This window comes from Leptinotarsa decemlineata, unplaced genomic scaffold (assembly GCF_025532065.1).
Source record: "Leptinotarsa decemlineata unplaced genomic scaffold, Ldec_3_MD MMD2_tig00000505_RagTag_RagTag, whole genome shotgun sequence".
Lineage (NCBI taxonomy): Eukaryota > Metazoa > Arthropoda > Insecta > Coleoptera > Chrysomelidae > Leptinotarsa > Leptinotarsa decemlineata.
The window spans coordinates 16683209-16706629 of record NW_027412549.1 but is presented as its reverse complement, the minus strand read 5'-3'; the positions used below and the strand labels follow the sequence as shown (position 1 = coordinate 16706629).

The 23421-nt window shown below is 35.3% G+C and overlaps 1 protein-coding gene across 2 annotated transcripts; it reads left to right on the top strand.

Annotated features, from left to right (window-relative positions):
• Positions 1–3624: 3624 nt before the first annotated feature.
• LOC111511007 (adult-specific cuticular protein ACP-20) lies at positions 3625–17756 on the top strand. 2 transcript variants are annotated; one of them, XM_074174250.1, is made up of 3 exons: positions 3625–3763; positions 15338–15480; positions 17494–17756. In XM_074174250.1, exons 1-3 carry the CDS (start codon positions 3625–3627, stop codon positions 17683–17685), a joined length of 474 nt encoding a protein of 157 aa, XP_074030351.1. In that variant the 3' UTR covers positions 17686–17756. The 2 variants fall into 2 exon arrangements, with proteins under 2 accessions (XP_074030351.1, XP_023022769.1); XM_023167001.2 differs by lacking the exon at positions 3625–3763 and adding an exon at positions 10492–10697 and having other exon boundaries at positions 15313–15480.
• Positions 17757–23421: the final 5665 nt, after the last annotated feature.

The window sequence follows — 23421 nt, the reverse complement described above, 5'->3', positions numbered from 1 at the left end:
CAATACTAGGAATGCCCGTGGATAACACAGTTCCGCAGTACATATTTCAAAAAGGTTTCAAAATCATCATACCAAGTGAAGAGGACTGGCAAAACGGCCCACCGCTAAAAGCTGAAGAAACTTGGTGTACAGATGGCTCAAAGGCCCAAGAAGGAGTCGGAGCCAGTATATACGGAGGCAGAGAAAAGAAGAGAATCGCACTTAGCCTCGGACATAATGCAACTGTGCCCAAGCAGAAGTAGCGGCCATCGAACACTGTATAGGGGAAATAAACAGGTAGGAGGTCACAAATAAAACCAGTGACATTTTCTCCGACAGCCAGGAGGCTATTGAGGCGCTCAGCTCGTTTCAAGCCTTCTCAAGACTGGTGGGAAGCTGTCTGAGCGTACTCAAGATGTTAAGTACCCAAAATAGGGTCACTCTAGCTTTGCCCTTGAGACCCTCATTGCCCTTGAGGGTCTCAAGGGCAATGAGGAAGCCGATGTTCTAGCCTGTGAAGGCGCATCCAAGGCTATGATTGGCCCAGAACCCTTCTGTGGGGTAGCAAAAGCATGCATAAAGACATCCTTGAATTCACGGATGCAAGCCGAATCGATATAGAGGTGAAATAATCTCCCAGGAATAAGGCAGGCGAAAGAGTTCATAAAGAAACCATCGCCAGGTTCACGGATGACCTGCTAAACCACAACCGTAAGGGTAGTGGTGGGTCTACTAACAGGGCTTAGTCAACTCAGGAAACATGGATCTGACAAAAGAACCCAATGCAGGTTATGTCAAAAAGAGGAAGATACCGCACTACATGTGCTCTGTGATTGCGAAGAGATAGCAAGGCTGAGACTTGCACGAAGCGAGGAAGAAAAACCGGAGAATGCCAGCTATATGAAGGGGTCAGTGTCAAGGCTGTGGAGTCTCATCGAAGATATCAAGCTAGACAATGAGCTCTAACAACCAAGGAGCAACACAGTAGACAATTTATCTAATCTTCCCGTCCAGGCATGGCCTGACCCATTACTTGATGAAACATTATCCATGATAATAATTATAAAATACTGTAATTATCATCGTGGATTTATAGGTACTAATTGATGAAAGTCACTAATATAAATTGCAAAAAGGAGCGGTCCCAGGACTGAACCTTGCGGTACACCAACTTTTTTTGATATTATTGTTGATTGGTTACCATCAAGGTAAGTTGATTGGGTCGTTCCGGAGAGATAGCTATTTATAAGTGACATTGCATTATTGGTGAAACCAAAGCACTTGAGTTTTATGGACAATAAAGAAGGATCCAAGGTATCGAATGCTTTACTGTAATCAAGCATTAAGTGACATGTGAAATTTCCTCCATCAAGTGATTTGAATATGTCGTCAGTGACGAGACTCAGAGCCGTAGTAGTGCTATATAGAGGGCGAAATCCAGATTGAACGGAGGTAATAAGATTTTTTCGTTCAACGTAATCTGAGAGTTGTTCTTTAATAATCATTTCAAAGACTTTTGAGATGGCAGGAAAAATACTTATAGGTCTAATATCAGAGAACTCTGAGGGATCGTTACATTTTGCCAATGGCTTAACTCTAGCATGTTTCCATTGAGAGGAGAATTTACTAGTCTCAATGACAAAGTTGAAGATATATGTTATGTATTCCAATAAATGGGGCAAAACTAAATCCCACATACGAATTGTGATTTCATCAGAGCCCATAGCATTACTACTGATTTTATTAAAGTGCTTATTCACGTCATACGAGTTTACATTATGAAAAATAAACTCTGGTTCATATTTAGGATTGTAATATGTTTCGCATACAGCTATTCAACTGGTGGTTTTTTTAATATTGGTATATTGACGAAATGTTCATTCAGATAATTTAAATTTTTCAAAAACGGCAGAATAGCCGGAGTTTTATTATCTCAAAGTACTTCAACAGATCTAAGAGTATTCCATGTTGCCTTAGAATTCTTATGTCTAAGTACATAATTGAAATATACAGTTTTTTCACGGCTGATAGCACTAGATACATAATTACGCAATTCTTTATACTATTCCCATGATATTGGTGTTCTCATTCTCTTGTATCGTTGGAATGATTTGTGTTTCAGTTCAAGTATTAGTTTTATATTGCACGTTATTCAGAGTTTGGGCGGCTAAGTAGCTCTAATTGTGCGATTAGGAATATGAGTATTGAAAATTTGTATTAAGTTATCATTTAAGAAGGGAAGCATGTCATCAACATTATCAAAAGATAAATACTACCCCAATTTACTTGAAATAAATCTTCCTTAAAGAAGTTTACTTCAAGATTTCTGAAACCACGGTAACTAACAAACTTTTCATATTTTGTTTTGGGTATATCAAAATCAAGAATGATAGCAAAATGAACGGAAACACCATCAATATCAATAACATCTGAGGACAAAATGTGCTGTAAGTTATACACAACAAGAACGTCTATGAGAGTTTTGCTGTTTTCTGCTACCCCGGTTAGAGATTGTACCAATTGTACCAAACTGTATGAGTCTAATAAATCATTGAATAATCGACATTTTCTATCGGAAACTAATAAATCTATATTGAGATCTCCTAAAATAATGAATGATTCACTTCTTGGAAGTAAACCAACTACGGCGTCTTCTAATTCATTAAGAGAACTTATTATATTAGCTGATGGTGGTCGATAGACAACTCCAACTACAACAGTTTTATGTTTGAATTTTAAGGACACCCATAGCTGTTCAAATTGTTCACTAATATCAGAGTGCAAGACAGAACATGTTAAGTGATTCTTCACATAAAAAGCTACACCTTCCCCAAACCATTTCTATCAGTCTGCAAGAACTTATAATCACTGAGATCGAATAAGTTTAAGTCACTTCTTTCACTGAGCCAAGTTTCTCCCAAGGCAACAGCATCAAAGTCATTATATTGTAAACTATAAATTCAGGTACTCTATCAAGTCAAGTACCTCTATTAGTACCTACAGGGGTGATAAATAAGGGCTAATGTAATGAACGATTGTTAGTTTACTGTATACTGTAAGTTTGAAAATGTCCGTATAGGACGAAACTGCAGTATCGATAGTTACAAATAAAGGTGGTGAAAAACAAAAAGTTTCATTTCTCTCTTCTCAAATATGGGATTCTTTCAGAAAATTGATTCCTCCTGAAAATAAACCCCTTTCTGATATATTCACTTACGTGAAAATTTGGTATTATTGATGGTGAGTAAACTTTTTTCATCACATTTTAACGATGTAACGATTCAATTATCTGACGATATTTCATCAATTGCATTAACGAAATTATCGAAGTTCCGTCAACTCATGATAAATGATTTCAAAATGGAATGGTACATTAACAATATTATTTGTGAACAATATATGAAATGGGTGAAACTTCGATTAGTTTTTCTTGTTCATCCAACCTTGAATATGAATTGGTTCACTGAGCAAAACGGTAACAATATTTTCATATTTGAAGTTTTCTGTGAAATTGGAAAGAGGGTTGGAATAACCCCTATTGCCTGGGAGGAGAAAACGGGATTCAATTGGACTGTATCCGTTTTATATTCAATATTGTGTTTTATGGTATTCACATTTTTTGTTGCGAAAAGATTCGTATTTAATATGGTGGAATTAAGTTCTCAGGAGATAGACGATATTTTGCAAATATTGTTTGGTATTGAACATACTTGTGCAGTCATTTTCATGCTGACAATCATGATACATTACTTCGCTCATAACAAACTTTGGAGAAATATGACTGGTATGATTCAGCCCAAAAACATTTCTGAAAGCCCCGGTATTACGTCAAAAGAGAAAATACAGTGTATTCTAAAAGTGTTCTTGTGTCACTTGATTTTTGTTTCATTCAAAATGGTAGACATTCTCCTGCATCGTAAACATGATTTGTTGATGACAATATATTTGATGGGATATATCTTCGTGAGAGATTATTGGCAATTTGTAGCACTTCAGATGTTTTGGAGATTATCCAACATCATGAAGGAACGTTATGAAAATTTGAAGGCGATGGTATTGCATATTTTTTCAGTGAATTCGATGAATGAGACACTATTGAAGAATAAACTGAAAAATATCATATTCGGATACTATGAACTTCATCTGGCTAATCAATATATCAACCAGTTCTTTGGCACTTCAAATTATTTATTAATAACATCCATGGTAACTACACTTATGAATATTTGCAAATTTGGTTTATTATTTCATAATTTGAAGGATTATTATGGATCATATTACTATGTCGTTCCACTGGTTACGAATATCATCTATTCTTTGGTGAGTACAAATTTTATATATTTTGTAGAGCGTGTTCATGATCAATTTCAATAGCGACCTCCCCACATTTTGAAATTTTATATAAATACCTATTCAATTCAACCAAAACAAGCGCCATTTGAGTCAGTGCTTTTTTTCAACTTAACAAAAGTCGAATAATTCTGTCAGCGTAAAAATTGATCACTCGGATTTTGATGAAGTCGAAGAAGGCCGTTTTCACCTGGTATGTATGGTGGGAGCAGAATTGGACCTCTTCTGTTGACCAGTGCCAGCTGCTGCTGACGCAATTTCTGCTACATTTTGTCGATTTCACCACAATATGACTCTGCTGTGACAGTTTAGCTCGGTTGCAGAAAGTTATAGTGGATCACACTAGCCGCTGATCACCAAACAGCAGCCATGGTCTTTTTTTGGTGGGTTTTCATCTTCGGCAAGTGATTGGGTGGCTCATCGGTCTCTAACCACTATCCTGATTCCCCCTGTTGTCGTAAACGATCCACTTTTCAACACACGTGATGATCTGATCCAAACAATGATGGTTTAGGATGTGCAAAAGCATAGAGGAACATACCTAAAAACTTGACAATTTTTGTCGATCGTTTTAATCGTGGATTACCCATTTTTTGAGGCTTTCGACCTCCTTAATACGTTTTAAATAATCAAAAACCTCATGAGTGTTCACGCCCAGTTCTTCCGCCATTCCACGCCCCGTTTGTGATGAGTCAATCTCCACCAGGTTGCCCGAATCTTCGTCCTCGATTACTGTAGGTTTTCTAGATCTACTTCCTCTCCACATTTTTCTGGAGAGAGAGAACAAGGCTAGATCAGTGGTCGCCAACCTCTTCAATGTGTTGAGCTACTCTGTTAATTTTGGAATAAACAGCGAGCTACCCACACGGAAGCCACGTAACGCAACGTAAATGAAATAATCCACAGTTAATTTATCATTATATATGTATTTATTTTACTATTTAACTGATAATATATAACACATAGGTACTAATAATAAAGTAATAACAAAATAACAAATATTATTAGTACGTACTTGTTCATAGCTACATTCCTACCTATCAAACGAAGGTGTTTGAAAAATAAACACAAACTTTTATCCAGCCACAACGGCATGTCACGTATGATTTAAAAATAGTTAATAATAACAACAAAAAGATACGCACTATCATGAACATAAACATTGAAAAATAAAAAAGCACGTTCAATGAGAAGGCTGACACTCAGACTCATCGATAATTTTTTTGATGTTTGCAGTATAATTTGATGCAGCCATTCGAATACAATTATCCAAATGTTCATCTGTAAGTCGATTGCGATATTTGTTCTTAATAAACTTTATATTGGAAAACGAAGATTCACACAAAGAGGTTGAACTGAATAATGCTTTCACTTTCAAGACAACACGGCATAGAACTGAATATTTGTCTTTACTTACAATAGGCCAGATACATTCAGTACTTGAGACTAACGATTTTAAGGCTGAATCATTTTGAAACTCAATGACTTTCATTTCTGTTGCAGCGATGTCTTCGCCAAAGTTCTACATAACACAAGTTGCAAACTGTTGGATATCAATTTCCATGAAAGGTGAAACAACAAACTGCGCTACTAAAGCCATTTCATTGAAATCCTTAAAACGATTTTTTTAAGTTATTCTTCAGGGTAGAAATTATTTCTACATGATATTTGTTGTCATAGGGTTCTAATGGATTTTGAGATATTTTTTCTGAAAGAATAGGAAAATGCTTGGCATCGCTGTTAATTAGGTTTTGTTCCCAAAACTCTAGCTTTTTGATAAATGCTTTAAATAAGAAATTATTTCCGCTAGTTCTTTGTATCTCCCCTTAAGCTGCAAATTAAGTTCGTTTAATTTCTCTGTAATGTCCATGAGAAAACCAAAATCTCTAAGCCAGATTGAATTTTCCAGTTCCGATTCGGTTCATCGCGTTGTTTGAAAAATTGAACTATGCCAGATAGGACATCATTAAAACGTTTCAGCACACGTCCTCTACTTCATCGGACTTCAGAGTGAAGGAGTAGGTCCCCGTATTGACAGTCAACTTCATCGGCCAAGGTTCTGAATAATCTTCTTTGTAACGCTAGAACTCTAATCTTCTTCACAATTTTTACCACCAGTTTCATAACGTTGTTTAGTTTCAGGAAATTTCCACATAATACTTGCTGATGGATAATGCAGTGGTAACAGAGAAATTGCGGAAAAGTTTTATCTTTACGACATAACGCCACCAGACCCTTATCACAACCCATCATAGCTGGAGCGCCATAGGTTGTCAAGCCTACCATTTTCGATATTGGAATTTTCTCGGAAGAAATAATATTTTTTAAATGAGAAAACAACTCATGTCCAGTAGTGTGGAATGAACTTCAAAAGATCTTTAATCGTAAAATCACTAAAAACTATCCTAACGAACACGGCCATCTGGGCAGTGTCAACGACATCTGTTGATTCATCCGGTTGAAGTGAAAAATAAACACAGTTATCTAAGTCAGTTCTTAACTGTAAAAAAATATCATTGCTTGCTCATTACTTCTACACGTCTCATCACTGTATTAGCAGAAAGTTGCATAGATTTTATAGCTGAAACTATCCCGTCTTCATTTCTAAAGTTGGCAAATAACGAATCAGCAGATTCTTGAAACGCCTGTTTTATCATTTCCCCGTCTTCATAAGGTTTCTTTTTTTGTGCAATTATCTGGGGCACACGGTACGATGCTTCAGTTGCAGCCTTATTTGTGTCAACTGTTCTTCAAAATTAGAATGTACAGTTTTATGATGTTTCTCAATATTTCCTTTTTTAGCAACGGAGACCGAAGTATTACATAACAAACACACATTTTTATCTTTAACTTCTGTAAAAAAGTATTGTTCTTCCCATTCCGGATGAAAGTGGTATGTCTTTACCTTCTTACAACTGCTTGGCATAATATTATTTTTGTTGTTCTCTACTAACCCAACCGCTGGACGTTGGTTACGCGCTCAGTTTCAAACTAAGCGCAATGTCGCCGCGCGTATCTATCCCGTTCAAAGCAATCCAGATCGTTCTCGAACACTAACGCGCTGGTCCGGCTGGTCGGTTCTAGCCGATTCTAGCTTGATGGCGTTAGCGGCAGATCGCTCACCGCAACGTTGCCGCTGTTTATGTTTAATATTATGACAATTAGATTTTTTTGTGGAATTTTCGAAAGCTTCTCTGATTTTTGCAGTTTGTATTTTTTGAATTAAAATCGTTGAGAGCTACCAGAATTGCCTCCGCGAGCTACCGGTAGCTCGCGATCGACAGGTTGGCGACCACTGGGCTAGATGGACTGAATATATACTTGTGCACATTGCCAATTGCACAAATCGATTCAATGCAGAGTGCAACGGACTGTTGGTTGACACTAGAAGTCACAGCATTCTGAAAATCACCTTCAACTGCCAACAACTACGAACTGCACCATAAAGTACTGTTCAAGAGTAGAGATGACTTAATCCTCCGGGAGAAGGAGAAATCAAGAGCAGATAGTTGTTGATTCACGAATGGATTAAAAACCTGGTCGGAAACACCATCGCAGAGTTAAATCACAATCGAAAAGTCTATTTCGTACATCTTGAAGGCCTTCGACCATGTATGGCACGAAGGTCTTCTGCACAAGCTAGTTGCGTTCGACCTGCCTCGGGGCCTGATCTGGTAGATTGGGTCTTTCCTGAAAGAAAGAACATTTCAGGTTAGGGTAGAGGGTTCTCTGTTCGACAATAGAAAGATCCTCTCTGGAGTGCCACAGGGGGCCATGCACTCTTCCACGCTGTACTCACTTTACACCAGTGACCTTCCGAGGTCTGAGAGTGTGAAAATATCTCTATATGTCGACGACACGGCTCTCCTCTCATCTTCCATGGTTCGAGAGCTCGGGATCATCCACATGCAACATGCGTTGGACGACCTCGAGCGCTGGTACCATGAATGGAAGATCCGAGTGAACCCGGAAAAGACTCAGGTGATAACCATAGGAAGAATGATATTTTCTTTGGCCAGAAAAGTGAGGATCTCTGAAAGGGGGATCAACTGGCAGGAGCGGGTGAAATACCTTGGTCTTCTAATAGACCGTAGGCTCACCTGGAACCCGCACTTTATGTACGTTAAATCAAAGATCGAGGGTCGGATAGCTAGTATGTACTCTTTGATCAACAGAAGATCAAAAATGAGCCTTGAAAACAAAATTACCATCTACAACACGATGTTCAAGCCTGTCATCATGTATGCTTCGGGCGTCTGGGGACGAGCAGCTCCCTCTAACATCTCCACCTGAAGAGATTACAAAAGAAGTTGATACGGATGATTGTGAATGCTCCGTGGTTCGTGTGGAATGAAGCCATCCACAGAGATTTGCAGCCGCCTTTCATCAAGCAGTCCATTCAGTCGAGGAATCGGCGAGTTTTTGATAGCGCGGAAACTCACGAAAATCCGTTAGTGAGGGAAGCTATAGATTATACTGTAGACGACCTCTCCCGATATAGAAGGCCACGATACTCCGTCGAATGAGGCCCTCATGTTCCCCGTTAACGGATGAACAAATTTTTCATCCATCCCATCCCGTTCGTGAATGGCGGTACTGATGTCTGAGGAATTTTATATCGCCACCATCTCTTTAATCATGAACCCATTTGTCTCCCTGACAAAAATCAGTTGCAAGACTGAGGGAGCTAGGCTCCAACCTGATTGAACTGAGTTGACTTCGAAATATGATCTCGAAGCCTACGCACATAACACTGATGATGACTGACGCGGTAGCAGACGAAACGGTTGGTTTCATCTGACAATGGCCTTCAGTCCGGATTCTGTTCTTTCCAAACCATGGAATACCTAGAAACAAAATGAAATATGTGAAAGCTGAATTGGCACACTGAAAAGATTTCATGAAAACTCTAATACTACAATTGAGAAAAAAAAGTTGTGTCCGAAGATTGGTTGGCATATAGTTCGTTCTTTCTTCAACATTTTTTTTCACGAGTCCAAAAGTTCGTCAGAATTGCTAGGCTATGACGTTGTTGAAGTTTCGAATTTTTTTCTCGAAAAAAATCAACAAGTAGGTACCTTAGAAAAATATTTTTTTAAAAAATATGCTCTCGTAGTTTTTCAATTCGACTTTTTACATGACAAACTTTTGGATCGAACGTCTCATGAATTTTGAAGTTTTTCATTCACTTGATTCATTGATGAAAATCTAGTTTCAACTTATGATTCATTTCAGATCCAAATAGCATTCTTGATATGCGCCTGTGATAAAGTAGAACGCTCAGCAAGGAATATCATTGACGAATGTTATATTTACTACGGAAATAGCAACAAGCAGTTGTCCAATAACGAACTGTTATTCTTTGTCGATTACATGGAAAATTTGGCACCGAAATTCGTAGCTGGAGGTATGCTACGAATCAACAGAAGAACATTATTGCCTGTTCTATCGTTTGTAACATCGTATGTTATACTTGTTATTCAGCTGAGCAAATAATTCACACTATTCAATTGAGAACTATAAAATGTTATAAAATTCAGGTACTCAATCAAGCCAAGTACCTCTATTAGTACCTCCAGGGGTGGTATATGAGAGCTAATGTGGTAAACCATTGTTAGTTCATTGTATAAGTTTGAAAATGTCCGTATAGGACGAAACTGCAGTAGCGTTAGTTACAAATAAAAGTGTACAAAAACATAGAAAGTTTCATTTCTCTTTTCTTCATTATGATTTCCTACCACGTAGTAACGGCTAAACCCATCAACGATTAATCATGATTTCGCATTAGATTGATTCGAATCTTCATTCATTCTAATCCATAATGGAACATTATTATCACTAATCGTTTCCTACATACATTTGATTGAGTTTGTAAAGGCATCAAATGGCGCAAGAAACAAAAGTCACATTAATTATGCAAATGAGGAAAAAACAGCAGTCTAGCTAGTGAGAAAAATCTGTTCACGATTATCAAAAGGAAATATCATTTCAAGTATATTTTTTCCGCAAACCCTGTCTACCTAATAATGCAACGAACGATAACATAAAAGTGAATACTGGGTCATTGCATTACTCAGTGACGATGAAGTACTTGTAACAGTTGCTGAATATTGCATAAGTTTCATTCTTGTGACATTTGGGTTCAAAAATATATCTTTCATGCATCAAAATATTGGTACGTTGTTCTTTGGTAAACAACAAATAATATACCTAGGAAAAAATTGTCAAATCGTTCCAATATTTTTGAAGTCTAGAGTGAATGTTACTTTGTTTCCTATATAAAGGAAGGTGAATTCCATTTCATTATCAGTTCTGTGTAGCTTTTGGTACTCACACACACATATTCCAAGTACAAGATGATTGCACAGGTGAGTTTAACTTTGAAATGTTACATGCATGTGAAATCTTCTTGGGAGATGGTTGGAAAAAATATTCTGGTTGATTTGAATTCTTATTCCTGAAGCAATTTGCTTCACAGTATCTTCAGGAAGGTTTTTTGCAGACTTGAATTCTTGTAGATTCTATCAGCCAACGAAAATCAAAATAGGATAACTATATAATTATCAAAAATCAATATTTTTTGCTTAGATGCAAAGCTTATGAAATGTATGTCAAACTCGGTGAATAAAATTCACTCATTTATCGAATAGGTTCATTTCAACAAAATGTTTGTACTCACATCGATAATTCGGTGATAGTTGAGATCATGACAGGCATCAAAATAGTGCTTTGCTTAGAAAATTTGATGCTTTCAAAATCTTCTCACTTAGATTTCACAAATCACGATTTCAACATGATACGACCTGTCGAATCAATGTATTCTTGGTCTCATGGGAAAATAAACTTTGGGGGTATTGTTACTCCCTAAAATTTCAAAAATTATATTGTCTTGTAGTTACTAGTGAATATTCTGAAACTCACTTCTGGGCTTCAGATAAAATTGTTATGGATATTTTTCATTTATTAGATGCTGATATCACCAACCGACAATTGGGTACTTTCATGTCTCATTGTTTTCAATTCTGACATATTTTGAACAAAAAATAAATCATACCGTATATCATACCGTATAATGTCCTATACCTATCTCTATCTGTTTTCGAGATAAAAAATGATTTGTGCTAAATATGGTCCAAAACATAGCCTAAATTGAAATTAAGTACATCAGTACTCTCAATTCATGAAAAGTTGATATTTTGATGATAGTTTGGACAAACTCGAAATATTCAGATAACACCAAGAAATTGACTCCATATCATACAGGGTGTGCTAAAATTACTATTATTTCCATTGTGCGTAATAATAGTCAAAAGTTCATTTTTTCGAATGAAATCCCCTGTATATTACTCGGTGAATTGAAAGATGGTGAAAAATGCTTCAAGATGATTTAGGTAGCAGTGGAATTATCAAGCTCATATCAGTTCGGTTACTTTTATAAGTAATTTACAGAGAGTTATCGACGGTGTTTCGAATCATCTTCCAAAATGAATGCAAATATCGATTATTCAAGTCAAGTCAAGTCAAGTGGCGTGAGATCGGGTGATCTCGGTGGCCAATCCCACGGCCCTAAACGCCTAAACCAACGATCGTCGAAGAGTTCGTCAAGTTTCCTGAAAACTTCCTGGGTGGAATGAGCTGGCGCCCCGTCTAGTTGAAACCACGAATTCCTATATTCCTCTAGAGGCAAATTTTCAAGAAAATCGGTTACAGTCGTCCTTATTATTTGGAGATATCTCTCTGCATTCAGTGTGTCTTCAATAATAGAAAAACCCATTTCTTTTGTAACATGAGGATTATGATCAGCCCAAAAATGTTTATTTCTTCTATTGAAAATACCATTCCTCGTAAATTTAGATTCGTCGCTCCAAATTAGTTTTGACAAAAATTCCAGATCTTCCTGTGTATGAATCAAAAGGGATTCACAAAAATGCATTCTACGTTCGAAGTCTTCTGCTTTTAGAGCTTGAACTTTGGTAAATTTATACGGATGCATTCCGTAATTTTTCAAAATTCGTTGTACTGAAGCATGTGATACACCTAAATCTTTTTCTGCACTGCGAATGGAAGCTTCTGGATGTGCATAAAAATATGCCAAAACGCTAACAGTATTGTCCTCATTTGAAGTAACAGGTTTTGGTAATGTTGAAGGCGCTTTTAACATGGAGCCACAGTTAAGGAAATTATTTTGTAATCTTACAAACTTCCTCTCGTTCATTGGTGATAATTCAGGATACATCTGTTTGAATTTTCTACAAGTTCTGGCAATGATTTGATCACACTGTCTGTGTATAATAAATAATTTCATAAGAACTTCGTTTGAATAATAATCAATATTTGCATTCATTTTTGGCGATTTTTTGAAACACCATCAATAACCATTTATCAATTACTTATAAAAGCTGTCATAAGGTTGATATTTCCATGGCTACCTAGAAATCAAATTCTTCAAAAATTATTTTTTGTACAACTGTTATTGAAAATCTCTTTGATGGAAACACTTCAATCAGAACACCTACCAAAAAATCATTCAAAAAAGTTCACACATGCAGTTCGTGCTATTGGTAATATTAAATCCCTGTGAAGTTACTGACGATGACGAAGTAGTATTCAGTCCAACTGTAGAAAGTCCTTCATGACTAACCAATAATCCTCCTTAAAATAACGTGAGTTGGCGTATGTAGTTGTAACATATGCCTTGTAATCCAAAGATCGTGTGTTCAAATCCCATGGACCCTATAATTTTTTTTTATTATCAGCAGTAACGTTATCCAAAAAATTTTTATGATACATTTGTTATAAGTGATTTTATTTTGCTCGTGAGATTGCTCCACTTGCTGACGCTCGTTTTGCAATAATCCCCACTCACAAAATAAAATGCCACTTTCAACACTTGTAGGTAAAATGTGAATAACTATTTTTCCACAAAAACGGCTTTATTAAGAAAACTTGACGATTTAGGTATAGGAACATGTATATCATTTTGAAACATTTTTCACCATCTTTCAATTTATCGAGTAATATACAGGGGGTTTCATTTGAAAAAATGAAGTTTCGACTACTTTTATGCACAATGGAAATAATAGTGATTTTAGCACGCCCTGTATGATATGGAGTCGATTTCTTGGCGTTATTTGAATATTCCGAGTTTGTCCAAACTATCATCAAAATATCAACTTTTCATGAATTGAGAGTACTGATGTACTTAATTTCAATTAAGGCTATGTTTTGGACCATATTTAGCACAATTTATTTTTTATCTCGAAAACAGATAGAGATAGGTATAGGACATTAATAACAAAAAAGTATTGAAATACCGTATTAATATACGGGGTGTTCCATTAAATAAAATATAATTGCTAGGACTTTTTGATAGAAGTGGCAACGCCGCAATGCTGAAAATATTTTAGATCGACAGAACAGGTGAGGAAATGTGAGAGGTGGATTTTCAGAAAAATTATGCTTTGCGTTTTCCAGAAAAGTCTAACCTACCATCGACCGTGAGTCACGCTGTATATATATATATATATATATATATATATATATATATATATATATATATATATATATATATATATATATTACAATGTAGGTTTTCACGGATGGTAGAATATGATGTGTTGTTTTTCCGGGTGTTCATCCGTTGTGTACTATTCGATACTCGACGTTTCGCCATCATCTCAGATGGCATTATCAAGACGAGTTACTGCTTCGCTTCGAGAGGTGTTACACCTACTAATTTTATTATGTTTGAATGATCTGGAATATATATTGACTAAAATTAGGGTGGATGCCAATTTATCATCTTTCAATATATCAAAGACTGATATGATGTCCTTCAGATGTAATCTGGATCATAGAATTCTTGAAGAACATATCATTGATCAAAAACTAGAGAACAAATTTTTCGGTCTCAGCAAAGACTACAAATTGGAATTTGGTACCCATATTAGTATAGTATTTAAAAAAGTATAGTCAGGTTGTTATGCGATAAAGTCTATCTCTAACTCTTTGGACTATCACTCAGCCAGAAAAGCATACTTTGCACTTTGCGATTTCCACTAGCGGTACGGAGTTTCCTTCTGGGGGAGCAACAGTTAACGCTAGTTTTCACTATTCAAAAAATAGCAATGGGATTCATGACCAGAGCAAGAGTCCAAGATCTCTGTAAGCCCCTTTTTTTAACGCATCACATCTCAACAGTCTGTTGCTTATTTATTGTAGAAACAGTCGATAATTGCACAAAAAGCACAAATGAAACATCTTAAACTCAACTTAAAATTATGCTACTCGTCTCACATTCAATATTCCTCTTGCTATCCCGTGAACAGCACAAATTGAAAACTCGATACCATATAACAGCAGAAAATATTTCAATCATCTCCCACTCTCAATCTGAAAGTTAACCTGCTACACACAGTTTCGAAAAAAAAATGAAAAAACTTCTGTTAGATAAAGCTCACTATATTACTGAGGAATTTCATTCTGACGACTTCTCAACTTATAATTATTGCAACTAATGAAATACTATGAAAGAATTCCGATTTTCAATTATGGAATATCATTGACTTTAGGTCGATGATGGCCACTATCTTGCACTGATGAGTGGCTAATGAGCCCGAAACCGATCTGCAAGTGTGCACGTTCCAAAATTGAAGGTCGACTCTTTCAATTGTATTGCCAATTGCATATACAGGAAATTTTCTGGTAAGATTCCTGCACTGACGCCTGTCAGATATAATCCAACGCTCTTCGTGGTATTAGCCAGGAAAGTAGTTGTTTTCTGATAGGCGTCAGTCCATTTAACCTACTGTGTAGGTATACTCGAGACTGGCTCGAATGTTTAAAGTTCATTTCTTCAGATTAAATTTCAGATTGTTTCATTTCTTAAGCCTGCTTTGTCAACAAAACCAAAACCTTCATGACCTTCTGACTCTCACTAACTTGATAATTAATCATTCTTATGCAGTTCCCTTTCATTTATAGGCAATAGTCATCTCTGCCCTTATAGCTTTGGCCCACGCCGGAGGTTTACTTCTTGGTGGTTATGGAGGGGGTCTAGGACTTAGCAGTGGACTTGGTCTTGGAGGAGGATTATCTTTACAAGGAGGACATGGTATTGCAATTGCAAAACAGGCTGTTGTAGATGTTTGGGTAAGAATAGTATTTGATAATCGTTTAATCATAGCTGTATTTTCTTAAAAGAATGAAGTGTAGAAATTCTGATACGATTTTGAACATAAAATTATGGGAACACAGGCCGGTATTATTCTGTATAAAGATAGAGAAGTAGAAAGTAAAACATTCCTCTCACAAAAATCAACCTCTCCTGAAAATATACTCCTTCCAATTTGATTCCTTGTTATTTTCATGAATGTGACATAACAATTGGATGAAATTTAGTTTCTTTATTCGATAAAGTTGTCATCAAGGGCGACACAATGATTATAGCTAGCATATAATATTTAGTACCACATTTATGGTACGATTTGTCTGTAGCCTCAAAATAGGCTTCAGTTTTGACAGTCGACGTGAATTTTTCTTTAAATTTTCCTTCAAATGGAGCCGTTTTTCAGCGATTTCGACCTTTAAACTGTCCAATAACACTATGTAATAGTAGCTGACGGTTGTTTTGATTCTGGTGTGAAATAATGGAGCCATGTTTCATCCATTGTCACATATTGCCGTTTAAATTCGTGTCCTTCATGGCGAAAGAGCTTCAAACACTACTCAGAATTCAAATTATTTTGTGGACTTTGTTGATATTTCCTTAACCAACAGCCTCTTTGAAGCGTTCATTGCGTGCATCTTCCTCCTTCAAACTCAGCAAACCTCTTCTCAACGGTTGATTCTCCTGGTGCAAAGTCCAATTGATGTTTATCAAGCCAGTATTTTTTCTGTCATAAAGCAATGCTTGATCAACAAACAAAATTTATTTTTATCCATTTCCTTCACACCAACAGAAGTTGCTTCATTCAAAATGCTCTATCTCACAAACTAATACCCTAACAGCTGTGAAATGTATACACGTGTCTTTTGCAGATTGAGGTTACGGATTCAACACTAATGGCGCCATCTGTATGTTGGTCACCTAATACTCTATGAAAGCTTCAAAGTTGTATGAGTAATGAATAGAACAGCAAACAAATAAAAAAATGCGACTAATATTATAATGGCTATACATGAGAGTTTGAAGCAGCAAATGAAGTCTATTGTGCATAACCTTTTTGCAAATGTTAACTTTCGTTTGTATGTTTCATCGTTTTCCCTCATAAAAAATCAACAATAATCCCCCATCATTGCTGCATCCCATCTGCATTGGTAACGTTGCTCCATTATCAGTATGTTTAGGTGAAACCTCTCGTTCGTCACTTACAGCACCTAAATTTTCTAGAAAAAGTTCAAATGGGAGTGCAAGAAATGGATTTTGAGAGACATGCGACATCCCATTCTGCAGTAGTGTTCAAGTAGTTCCTCTACAAGTGTTTCGTAATTTTCTACTTTCTTGTTCCCTAATCATCATCATCACTTAATTTTTGATGGAACTGTCGATCACTGTAGTTTTTTAATTTGTGGTTCAACAATTATACCTTCCTTGAGCTTTGCATAAGTTAATTTTGGAAAAACGTGTTTAAGATATTTAAACGCATCACCTTCTTTGTCTAATGCTTTTACAAAATTCTTTCAATCAACCCCAGTTTAATGTGTAATGGAGGAAACAAAATGTTATTGGTATTAACAAGAGGTATATTCTTCACATTAGCTTGACCTGCGATATATTCATCTCTCGGAGGTCATTCTTTTACTTGATAATGAAGCAAAACTTCGTAAATCCGCCCTGAAGACCTAGTAATAGTCCTATGACTTTTAGGTCACCACATATTTGCTACCTATACGTATTATAACTTATTGCATTCAGAATAAGTGACATACTTGCGTATGTTTCCTTCATGGCAACTGCATGTGCAAGAGGAATAGAGGGTGTTTTGTTACTAGTATGGAGCAGAACGACTTTTAAACTTGTTTTAGACGCTTTGTTTCCAGATTTCAAACAATTTCCTCAATTTCGGGGAAAAGCAAATTTGGAATGTCGTATTCTAGTGTCGTAACTAGTGATATTGAGTTTGTATCAATTACGTGAAAATCATGTGATATCTGTTTTTACAGGCTCCTCCAAAGTATGAATACAAATATGGAGTTGAAGATGCTCACACAGGCGACTTGAAGCAACAGCAAGAGTCCAGAATTGGTGACCTAACGAAGAGTGAATATGGTCTAGCTGAAAAGGACAGGCAAATTCAAGTATCCAGGGTAATCGCGGGAGCAGTGCCGCTTGTAGGCAAGGGATATGGATATTGATTTCAATTTTTTTTTGATACCACCTTTGTTTTCATTTCATTCCACTCATTCATCTGAAGTACAATAAATGTTATCTATAATTATTTGTCTCCTTTCTTTCATTGAAGAATTATTGAGTAACAGAGGTTCAATCAATCAATCAAAATATACTTTAATATCAAAGAACAGTTTGTTGACAAAGCGTGTATATACAGGGCTATTCAATTTCGTTTCTGTACATGGGGATCTCGTAAACGATAAGATATAGAGTGTCGGTTGAATTGGCAAAGTTGCGTATTAGAGACCTATTCAATGACGTGAAGAAATCGAATATAGCTCTTTTGATTCTAGAGATATACAGGAAAAACCAAAAAATACCAAATTATATTTTTGCCTATATCTTCTTTATTCGCAGACATATCAAAAATCTGTCCACATTTTGCTTTTGGCACTTGATGTAGGCTATCAGAATATGTCCATGAATATTTTATACAGGGTGTCATCTGATTTGGGCCACCCACATCTTTGAATTTTTAAATACGGACCTGTATTTTTTGTTGTATTTTTTGTATCTTCGACGTTCACTTCATACTGAAAAATCAAATTGATTTTTATATTTCGAGGTGTTTGGGTAATATTTCATTATAATTTTGTGAATTATTTCCTTTTGAATTACGGATCTGGAAATTGGTTGACTGAGTCAAATAAAAACTCAATACGAACTTTCACGTCTCCCTATGTACCGTAGAGTTTTTTGAGAGTTTTTTTTCATTTTTAGGTACCTATTCATTTTTTTTATTGCTCTGAGCATTTTCTATAATGAACTTCGAATAGGAAAACCTTTTATGGTTATCTGAAACATGCCTTCATCAAAAATATATTATATGTGTTTTAATAAGCAGAAAAAAAAAAGATGGCAATAATAACATCCGAAACGAACACTATAGGTAACTGTAATGAAAATTGAAATGAAGTAATTTATATACACAAAAAATTAATGGCGCAATAAATGTCGAAATTGGGGTCCTTCCATTTCGAGACATTTTTGAACTCGGTTTTTCAATTTATTTATTGCCCTCAACACACTTATTTGCCCATTAATTATTTGTCTCGAAATGAAAGGACTTCAATTCGAACATTTATTTCGCCATTAATTTTTTTGTGTATATAAATTAATTCATTTCAATTTTCATTACAATTATAGTGTTCGTTTCAGATGTTATTATTGCTATCACTTCTTTTTCTGCTCATCAAAACAGATATAATATATTTTTGTTGTAGATATGTTTCAGATAGTCATAAAAGGCCTAGTAATGAAAAAAACTCTCTGAAAACTCTATGGTACATAAGGAGACGTGGAAGTTGCTATTGTGTTTTTATTTAACTGAGTTAACCAATTTCCAGGGCCGTAATTTAAAAGGGAATAGTTCACCCAATTATAATCAAATATTACCGAAACATCCCAAATATAAAATAAAATTCAATTTTTCAGTATGAAGTGAACTTCTACGATCCAAAAATAACAACAAACTATACAGGTCCGTATTCAAAAGTTCAAAGATAGGGGTGGCCCAAGTCAGATGACACCCTATATAAAAGATTCATGGACATATTCTGATAGCCCACAGCAAGTGTCGATAGCAAAATGTTGACAGATTTTCAATATGTCTGCGAATAAAGAAGATATAGAACGATTGAACAACTTTTTGTAAATCGTTTCTAGAGAAGGTGTACCAAGAAATATCCACCATCGCTAGTGAGAAGAAGGAAGTGGTATGATGAGCAGGTCCACAACCTCTACAAGTCTATGATGTAGTCATCATAATCCATAACGTTTGCTAGAAATTTCTGACTGAAAGGTATTATATTCGTAGTCTTTCCTGAGAGCGATGGTTGAATGAGAGCGGTGCATGTCAAGACTGAGTGGACCAGCAACGATGGTTTGCAAATAAGTTGTAACAAATAATTAGTAATGTGTTTCCCAGTACTGAGGAAGTGAATTTCACACAATATTCTCATACACTCCAATTTTCCTTTGAAAAGGAAAAATTTTGATTTTACATTCTGTTGAACGAACCATTTTGTATAGAACTGACTAATTATATTGATTTTTCTATTTTTTTCGTCGAAACAGCAACTTACATATTATGTTCCGTACTGATAATGTGGGAAAATGATGATCACTTTCATATCACGGAGACAAAAATATAATCAAAAACAAGGTGTATATTACTTGGTGTGTGGCCTGACTCACTCAAAACTGCAGTAGTGACTCCTGTCCATAAAAAAGGGAGATGAAACTGAAATCACAAACTATAGATCAATCTCGCTTATCACCCTGTCAAGAATCTTTGAAAAATTGTTAAAGAAAAGAATAAACTCATTTATAACCAAATACGAATTGATTTCAGATAGATAACTTGGCTTCAAAGAAAAAACCTCAACCGAAGACGCGATTCTTGAACAGAAATGGTACATACATCTTTGGAGAAAGGAAAACCTTCATTTATATTTATAGACCTAACGAAGGCTTTCGATACTGTCGATCATCAACTACTTCTACAAACTTGAGATAATAATGTTATAGGGAACTGCCAAACGCTTTTTGAAAGCTATCTTCGAAATAGAATGTAAGTTGTGCGAATAGCAGATACAATTAGCAATCAGAAACAAATATAATGTGGAGTCCGAAAAGGGACGGAACTGGGTCCTCTGCTTTTCAATTTCAATTCAATTTATATCTAATTGAATTATTTGATTTGGACAGCGTTGGGAAAATAATAGGATACGCAGACGATACTGCAATAGTCTATGAGGCACTTGGCTTGATTTGAAAAAGAACGTAGGGACAGCTCCTGACAGTGTATCTGAAAAAAACTCATTTTCTTCCTTTCAGCTGCAATCTATCCAGTGATTGTCCATTTGAAACTCTTGATGTCGGCGAACAAGGAAAAACACTGAAAATAGATTCCCTGAGAGAAATTAAATACTTGGGTGCTTACATAGATAGAAACTTAAGGTGGGACTGTCATATAAAATATATAATAAAGAAGCTGCAAACACTGCTTAACAACTTCCGTTCCTTGAAAAATTACCTACCTCATGAAGAACTTAAACAATTATATAGTTTCCTAGTGGAGAGCCATTTGAGATATGGTATAACAGCATGGGGATCAGCTTTGCGTATACACAGCTCAATCCTTCAGAAGTATCACAAAGGAGATCATGGAGTTGAGCATGTCTAGAAATTTGCGTTTCCCGTTAGATCTCCTGTATAAAGAGTCTGAAGTTATGGATATGAGACAATTATGTTACTATTGTACAAACGTGAAGTTTTATTTCAGCCAAAATAAAGTATCATCACGAATCCACGACTATATCACACGACATCACGACCAACTAACCTATCCTACTGTTGAAAAGTCAATTTCACTAAGAGCATATTCTTTCGTGGCAATTAAATCATATAACACTGTACCTGACATAATAAAAAATTCTCATTCCAAACCAGTATTCAAAAACAAATAAAAAAACACATTTTCGAAAAAGATAGACAGTTTTTCAAAAATATGTTAGAGTTAAATAAGTTAGTCTCAGTCAAATTTATTCCAAAGTTGTATCATACTCTATTGTAAGTGGCATAATCTTATTCATATTGCCTAAGATTTTATCTATTTGTACATTAATATTTTATTCTTATAGAACGTGTGACATTTGCCCAAAGTTTTATCTATTTTTCTTATTTTGTGTTTGTGTGGTATTTATTCGGCCTATTTTACCCCAAGCTGAAATATAATTTGTTCAACTATAACACCAAATTCACAAAATTCAACAAAATGTTCCGTAGGTTCTACTCCATGAACGCCATACTAACTTTTTTACAAATATTCACATACTTACTTACACATTCTTTATAACTCTTTGCTCTTATATTTAGCTAACCCTAATGATTTGAACAATTATTTTTCTACCTTTCTGCAGAACGTATTCAATATTTGTGATAATGAAATTGATTTTTATAACAACTCAGTTCATGATCCCTCAATCAAATTTTCATTTAAACTGATAACCGTCGAAGAAGTTAACACATTTTCACATAGTATCCGTACTAATGCTTTTGGAGTTGATAATATAAATGCAAGAATGTTAAAGTATTGTAGCCCTTTTATCGATCGATACATTGCCCACATAATCAATTGCTGCATTGAAAAATCTTACTTTCCAGTGCTATGGAAAACCTCTGTTTGGTATACCGATCCCAAAAAAAAAGTAACCCCAAGGACTTTTCTGATTTGAGAATTATTAGTCTGCTTCCTGCAATATCAAAGATTTATGAAAAATTTTTATATTCCCAAATTTATGATTATTTTACTTCAAATAACTTACTTCCTGATTGCCAGTGTGGCTTCAGACCGGGTAGAAATAGTGAAATATCTCTAGCAACCGTAACTACTGATATATTAACTGCATGTGATCAAGGCTTATCTAGCACTTTGATACTGCTCGATTTTTCCAAAGCATTCGATACTATTAATCATGAGCTGCTTTATGCTAAATTAAGATTTTATGGCTTTGATGAATCTTCAGTATTTCTTATATGGAATTACTTTTTAAGGCGTTCTCAAAAAATATCGAATAATGGATCATATTCATCTACACTTGACATATTTTCGGAAGTCCCCCAAGGGTCTATATTGGGACCTCTTCTTTTCATTATATACACAGGTGATATTCTAAAGGATATTCATAATTCTAAAGTGCAGGCTTTAGCTGATGATACACAGGTATATATCAGTTTTCGTACCGAAAATCTAGATATCACTGAAGATATTATAAACAATGAATTGAATAAAATAAAAGAAATATCCAATGAGCATAACTTAAAGATCAATCCTGACAAATCTAAAGTACTATATTTTGGAAACAGATATAATAAAATTCTTTTAAAAAATAATATGACACTGAAAATTGATAATAAAATACTCAAAGCTAGTGATTCCGCTAGGAATCTTGGTTTAGTTAAGGATACAGACTTACGTTTCTCTCAACATATAAGTAATCTCGTCAGTAAAGCGTTTTTATCCCTCAAACTGATCTATAGTAATCGACACGTTTTAAGTATTAAAATGAAAAGAACCTTGTGTGAGTGTCTAGTTTTGAGTCATTTCAACTATTGCGATTTCATTTATGGTCCCTGTTTAACTAAAGATGAATGTAATCGGATACAAAAAGTGCAGAATAGTTGTTGCAGACTAATTTATGGAATACGAAAATTTCATCTCCCATAAACTCAAAGAGTGCAACTGGTTGAACATGAAGAATAGACGGCAACTCCACTTGGGTTCATTCACACATGGACTCCTAAACAAGTCCAACCCACCAGCTCTATTGCATACATTCATTCCACGTTCTAAAATACATTCAAAAAATGTCAGATACAGATCTGCCCTGACCATGCCCCAGCACAAAACTGCGATATTTCAACGATCTTTTATTTTTAACTCCATTCGAATGTACAATCTTCTTCCTGACCAATTCAAGTTATATAACATATAAACATATATAAATTCAAATATGAATTGAAGAACTATTTATTACTCACACAATGATGTAATATAGCAAATTCTGATAATTTACATTTCACCTTTTAATTGACTGCAATTATTCAGGCTAGTAAGTTTTCAATAATGTATATGTGATGGTGATTAACCTGTATAACTTATTTATATTTACTGCGCCACTCAATTATTTTTTTAA